General features: G+C 67.4%; 2 protein-coding genes across 2 annotated transcripts in view; both read right to left on the minus strand.

The window, feature by feature from the left end:
• Positions 1-446: 446 nt before the first annotated feature.
• On the minus strand, positions 447-3,677 carry HOGA1 (4-hydroxy-2-oxoglutarate aldolase 1). Its single transcript, XM_009277798.1, has 7 exons — positions 3,449-3,677; positions 2,197-2,325; positions 1,992-2,119; positions 1,744-1,878; positions 1,477-1,573; positions 1,174-1,307; positions 447-596 (listed from the first exon to the last, which is right to left on the minus strand). Exons 1-7 carry the CDS (start codon positions 3,675-3,677, stop codon positions 447-449), a joined length of 1,002 nt encoding a protein of 333 aa, XP_009276073.1.
• Positions 3,678-4,568: 891 nt separating this feature from the next.
• ANKRD2 (ankyrin repeat domain 2) overlaps positions 4,569-6,491 on the minus strand; it is a 22,390-nt gene continuing 20,467 nt past the window's right edge. The window contains exons 2-8 of the mRNA XM_009278049.2: positions 6,262-6,423; positions 5,967-6,074; positions 5,709-5,807; positions 5,381-5,479; positions 5,165-5,263; positions 4,793-4,891; positions 4,569-4,708 (exon numbers count right to left, since the gene is read on the minus strand). Coding sequence (XP_009276324.1) covers positions 4,604-4,708; positions 4,793-4,891; positions 5,165-5,263; positions 5,381-5,479; positions 5,709-5,807; positions 5,967-6,074; positions 6,262-6,423 — 771 coding nt within the window. The 3' untranslated portion in view covers positions 4,569-4,603. The remainder of the gene's footprint in view (positions 4,709-4,792; positions 4,892-5,164; positions 5,264-5,380; positions 5,480-5,708; positions 5,808-5,966; positions 6,075-6,261; positions 6,424-6,491) is intronic.

The raw sequence follows: 6,491 nt of genomic DNA on the forward strand, positions 1-6,491 counted from the left end.
TTCGCTGCCCACCGGTCCCGTGCCTTGCCGTGACCCTGCCTTGTGCTGCTGCCTGCACGGGCCTCAGCTGAGTAAACCACGTTGCCAAATGCCCTGGGCCATGTCCTTTTTGCCGGGAGCAGGGACTGGGTGGGGGGCTGCTTGCGTGGGCAGGACTGCAGACACAGAGAGGGGGCAGCAGATTTATTCCCGGCTCACAGCACGGGGATCCATCCCTTCCCAGGTGGGGACAGCAGGACCCCAGGGGCTGGCGGGGATGCAAGGGTGGCCAGGGGGTGCTGGGTGTCCCCCCTACCCGCTCTGACCAGGGCAGCCCTGTCCATCAGAACAGAGTGAGATGGGTGGCTTTCTCCTGGCCACGTCCCAGTGTCCCCACCATGTCCCCAGCTCTGGGGCTCCCTGGCTCCCGTGCCTGCCGGATGCGGGAAGGGGCAGGGGGGGACCCCTCACAACCAGCTGTTGGTGCTGAAGGTGCCCCTCAGCTCCTCAACCTGGGGGGGGCTCAGCGGGGCCAGGGGTGCACGGCAGGGACCCCCGTAGTAGCCAAACCACTCCATGGCCTTCTTCAGCCCTGGGATCCCGAACCGGCGGGTGACCTGCGGGAGGGAGGGTGCAAGGACTTGCCGGCTCCCGTGGGACAGGGCGGCACACTCCATGGGCCCTGCTCCTGCCAACCCAGCTCCTTGCTCACCATCACATCCTCATGTGGGGCTGCAAGGCTGGGCCGGGTGTGGGGTGGCTGCAGCCCCCCCCATGAATTGCCCGCCATGGGGTGGGGGCGCAGAGCACGGCCATGCAGGGGAGCACCCCTGTAGCATGGTGGACTCTTTGCAGCAGGGACGGGCCACCCCGCACTGGGGTGGGGGGGCCTGGAGAGAAGCAGCTCTTCCCCCCGTTACTGCCTATAAATAGCTGGCAAGGCTCCCACGGGGGGTCAGGGAGGTGCCCACTGCCAGCGGACAGGCTGTTCCTGGCACGGCAGAGCTGGCATTTCCCACCCTGCCACCTCCTGCCCAGCTTGGCTTGCCGGCCGGGTGCCGTGCCATCCTGTCCCCTCTGGACCACCACTCCACTCCCCGCAGCCCCAGGGACCTCCATCCTTTGCTCCCCCCCGGCTCTGCCATGGCCCAGCACCCCCACCCCTCAGCATCCCAGGGGGTGCTGCCTGCTCACCGCCACGTTGGGCTCGATGAGCCGGTGCTGCAGGTCGCGGGCCTCCTGCCAGCGGCCCTCACGGCACAGGTGGTCCAGTTGGCACAGCGGGGCTCCCAGGACATTGGCGAGGGCACAGACCCCCCCAGAGGCACCTGGGGACACCAGGGCACGTTGGCAGCCAGCTTGGCATGCTATGCCCAGCCAGCACCTCCTGGGCATCACCACCCCTCGCCTGCCTCCCCCTGCCCGACTGCCAGTCCCTGCCACTGCCCCCAGGGCAGCACCCCGTGCCCCTGGCCGAGCAGGGGCAGCAGCACCTACCCAGGGCGTAGCTCGCCAGTAGGAAGCCAGCCGATCCCGCCAGCACCTGGAAATCCTCCTGCCGTGTCTTGTGGACCATCAGCCCCATGCGGGTGATCTGGGGAGAGACACACTGTGCCCTGGGCAGGCATCACCCCATCCCCCCACCGCAGGGCTCCTGCCAGCACCCCTGGGGTCCGGGGAAAGGCTGTGAGTCCCAGCTCCCCATTCCCAGCTTGGGGACAGGTTTGGTGGCAGTGAGCCCCGGGAAAGCCCTGCCCCACTCACATCCCCACCGCTGTCCTTGATCCCAAGGATGTTGGGGTGCTGAGCCAGGGCAACGACAGCCTCCAGGGGCAGGTCCAGGCCGGTGTTGGCAGGGACGCTGTAGAGCACCACGGGGATGGGGGATGCGTCGGCAACCTGCAGGCAGCCAGGCAGAGCTCAGCAGCTGGGATGGGTTGAAGACGTGCGGGATGCGCTCCCCATCCCGCTGCCCCGGCCAGGGCTGCCAGTGGGCACCAGGCATGGCTCACCTCCGTGTAGTGCTGGACCAGGGCAGTGCTGGTCATGGCTCCCCGGTAGTAGCAGGGTGTCACGACCAGTGCCACGTCGGCCCCCGCCTCTGCCATGCTGACCGTCAGCTCGATGGTGGCCTGGGTGGCTAGGGAGGAGGCAGAGGGGTGAGGGATGCTCCGGGGGAACACACATGGCCCCCGCGCTGCCCACGCAGGCACTCACATTCACAGCCTGAGCCGGCCAGCAGCAGGCGGTCCCTGGGCAGAGCCCGGCGCACACAGCTCACCATCTGCAACCGCTCGTGGGGTGCCAGGTAGGGGTACTCCCCATTGGAGCCCAGCACCACCAGCCCTGAAACACAAACGTGGGGAGGGAAAGGCTCGGGCACAGAGGCGGGGTGCCCATGGGGCAGCCGTCCCTGCCCTCTCTGCACCCTACTCTTGGGTGGGCACCAGGCACCCAGAGCAGCCTGATACCCACATCCAGCAGTGCCCTTGGGCCAGGAGGCTCCCACAGGTGCCCCGCAAAGCCCTGGGCTCCCCCACAAAGGCCACATGTGGGTATGTGCCCCCCAGATGGCAGTGCCCACCTGCACCGCACTGAGCACCAGCAGTGCCATCCCCTACCCAGGCACCCTCGTGCATGCCATGCATGCACCCTGTGGGCTGAGCACGCCGCTTGCTCGCCTCCATCCCCAGAAACCACCCCACACAGCACTGCTAGCGAGGTATTTATTGGTGCCCACAGCCAGGCTGTGCCACCCTGTCCCTGGCTGGGGCACACAGACCCCCTCTTCCTTGGGACCCCGCCAGTGCCATGGACACGCGCAGGCCAGCTCCAGCCTGGCACTGCCGGGCTCTGCCGTGGCATCCAGGGCCTCAGGGTGCCAGGTACCCCCATCACCCTCACTCCCTTTCTCACTGCTGGGCACCCAGGCAGGGCTCTGCAGCCCACAGCGTGACCTCTCCTGTCTCCGTCCCCACAGCCCTGGCCTCACAGCCTGGTCAGAAGAGGGGAGACCCCAGGGCACATCCCTGTGACCCCCAGCCTCTTCCTGCAGCCCCTCTCCTCCCATCCATCCATCCTGGGCAATCAACAGATACACATCCTGTGGTGCTGAATTTGTGTGAGTGTGCACGGGTGTGCAAGCACACCTATGGGACAGAGGGTAGGTGCAAGCCTGCAGCTACATGTGGAGGATGTGTGCGAGCCTGCACATATGTGGAGCGTGCATGCAAGCAGGCACTGGAGTGTGGCGGGGGTGTGCAAGGACACACGCATGTGCCTGGGCACATGCTGTGCAAAGGGCCCTGGGTGGGTCACCCAAGGGGCTCCCAGCCCCGGAACAAAGTCCAGCTGGAGGCTGAGCACCCTTGGGAAGCTGGCAGGGTGTCTGCACGCTGCCGCACAGCCCCTGTGGTGGGCAGGGGTCTGGCAGGAGCCTTCACGAAGAGGGGCAGTGGGCAGCATTTACCTCGGAAGGGGATGCTGGCGTAGCGGTGCAGGTTCCCCTCCAGCCGGGCATAGTCCACCTCCTGCGTGGGCGAGAAGGGGGTGGTGAGGGGCGGGAAGATGCCCCTGAGGTCGAGCGTGTGCCCTGGTCCCGAGGGGGTGCTGAGCCCCTGGCGCTGCCCGGGGGCTGCCTGGCGCAGAGCTGCCAGGGCGGGCCGGAGTGGCAAAGCAAGGCGGTTGCTGAGGGCCATGGTGGATGGGTGCTGCTGCCGGCCCTGCTGCCCGCCCCACTGCGGGGCTGTTAATGTTTGACGGGGCACGTGAAGGACCTGCAGCCCAGCTGGGTGGACAGCAAGGGGGGTGGTACCGCCTGAGGTCAGGGTGCTTCCCCCCCATCCAGGAGCTGGCCGCAGGAGCTCAGCACCCCTCCGGGTGAGCCCCAGCTGTGCTTTCCCTTCCGCTTGCCAGCCCTGGCAGCCATCCCTGTGCCACCTAGGGGGCTGGGCTGCAAGGCCAGGGCTGGACCAGGCACTCGGGGAGTCCCGGGGCTGTGAGCAGTGTTTGCCCGCTCCGGGTGTTGGTGTAGGGTCTCCTGTAAACAGGTGAGCGGGAGCATTTCTGGGTAGGGAGCAATGAGCACTGCTCTTGGCAGAAGTGACCCATCCTGCAAAGGGGCCACCGTGTCCTCCCGGGGACGGCTCCAGCGGAGAAGGCAGGAGAATGAGCAGCCATGCAGCCCCGTGGAGTGGCTGCCCGGCAGGGGTGTGACTGCTGCTCCCTGGCACAACCCCAGCCTCCAGCACAGCGCGGCCCCACGTTGAGCCACCCTCGCCAGAGTTTTCCTCCCTGAGCTTGCCTGGGTGGGACTTTGAAGCACTGCGAGCAGTCAGGACATCCCCCAGTGAGGAGTTCCACCCTTGAACCACTGGTGTCCTGGCCCTGCGGTGTCACCAACACCCGAGTCCCTATGCTGCAGGGTACGTCCATGCTGCCAGATAACCCAGCTCCCCGGATAACCCAGCTCCCTCCGCCCCATTGCCCCCAACGCAGGCTACCCAGCCCCGCAGCCCCCTGGAGCTGAATGCTGCTCTTTGCTGGCTTTTATTGACACGGGTGAGTCTTGGCTGGATCCTGCTCCTTGGAGCCAAGTCCAGTCCCGGGTCCCTGCCCGGCGCTGTCATGCAGGGACGTCCGTCTCCCCCTGCGGCTGTTCCTTGGTCTCCAGCGCCTGGCGCGTGTCCACCTGCCACTGCTGCACCAGGTCTGTCGGGGTCTTGCCAGTCTGCAAGAATGGGCAGAGGCTGGGGCCGGGGTGGCGCGACATGGTGGGGCAGCAAATGGCCCTGGCGCCAGCCCCCCAGCTCACCTCATTCTTGGCCATCATGTCAGCCCCATGCAGGATCAGCATTTTGATGATCTTGTAGCGGCTGAGCCGTGTGGCGTCGTGAAGTGCCGTGTCGCCTTCCTGCGAGAGGCGCAGCCTGGCTAGGGATTGTGGCCCAGCTCCGGGGAGAGGGACCGCCTGCCTGTCCCCAGCACTGCTCCCTAGCTCCCCGCACAGCCACCTCCCCACGGTGACAAGGGGAACAGTGCCCAGCCCAGCCCTGGCTGCAGCTGCCGGCACCCGGGGGCAGGGACGTGCCCTGCTGTGGGTGCTGGGAGCCCCCGGAGGGGTCAGATGAGGGATGAGGGATCGGCATTGCCCCCCCAGTGCTGGCTGCGCAGCCGTGGCACTCACCCTGTCTGGGGAGTTGATGTTCACCCCGCAGTGTATGAGGTGCTCCACGATGTCGGGATGCCCAGTCCGGGTGGCCACATGGAGGGGGGTGCTGAGCAGCTTGGGGGGGGAGGAGATGGACACCAGAGGGGATCAGCACCCACCCCTGCTAACCCAACACAGGGCCAGCCCATGCCCCTGGCACAGCCCCATGCCCCCGGGCTTTGCCCCACACACCTTGTCCTTCAGGTTGAGATCTGCCCCGTGGTCCTGCAGCAGCTTGACGGCATCCAGGTGACCACCCCGGCAGGCCCAGTGCACGGCAGTGCAGTCCAGCTGGGTACACAAAGCCACATCACGGCAGGGGACACCCCCACCCTGTGTCTGTTCCCCACCCCACCCAGTTCCCATGCCCGGGCTGAGCTGACAGAGCGCTGCCCGTGGCCACCTTGGCGGTGGGGACAGCACTGCCCTGCGGCGCGGACCCCAACCCTGCTGTTGCTCTGGCTGCATTGTGCCCGGAGGCTCAGGCCGGCATGGAGCTGGGGGCAGGATCCAGCCTCACCCGGTCCCTGAAGTCGACGGTCGCCCCACTGTCCAGCAGCTTCTGCAGGATGTCTGTGTGTCCCTCCAGCGAGGAGCGGTGCAGGGCCGTGCGGTGGAACTGGGGAGACGAAGCGCCACATTGGTGGCTGGATCCATCCCCCCAGCCCAGCTGTACCCCCAGCCCCATCCTGGGGGTCCCAGCCCCTGCCAGTGGGCACGGAGGGGCATGGTGGCAGGGCGCAGGCAGGGGGTGGCCAGCGGCCATGGGGGACACTACCTCATCACACGTGTCAGGGGAGCCACCATCTGCCAGAAACTTCTCGATGACGTGCATCTTGCCCTGGACAGCAGCTCGCAGGAAGGTCTCTGGCTCCACAGGACCCTCCTGGTGGTGGGACAGGCTCAGGGCTGGGGCGTCCAGGGACACAGGAGAGGGGACAACATGGGGGTCCCCCTGCCCTGCTTCCCCGGGGAGGTCCCCAGCTGGCAGGGTGACCCAGGGGCTGGCCCATGGGGGCTCCAGCCCCTGTCCCAGCAGGCCCCCTCCCACACCCCGGGACCCCCTGACGTACGATCTCCAGGGGCTTAGGTGGCGGAGGGGGCTCGGGGGTGGCCGCCCGCTCCTCCCGGCGCTGCCGGCGCTGCTTGCGGAGCTCGATGAGGCGCTGGATGCTCCCCACGTCAATGATCTCCCGCCGCAGGTCCACTGAGCTCTTCCGCACCCGCTCCTGGACCTGGGGGGGAAACGCAGTGCCCCGTTTGCCTTCTCTGTGCCCAGCTGCTCCCCAGCCCCCCCACGCCC

This window comes from Aptenodytes forsteri, unplaced genomic scaffold (assembly GCF_000699145.1).
Source record: "Aptenodytes forsteri isolate BGI_AS27 unplaced genomic scaffold, ASM69914v1 Scaffold15, whole genome shotgun sequence".
NCBI lineage: Eukaryota > Metazoa > Chordata > Aves > Sphenisciformes > Spheniscidae > Aptenodytes > Aptenodytes forsteri.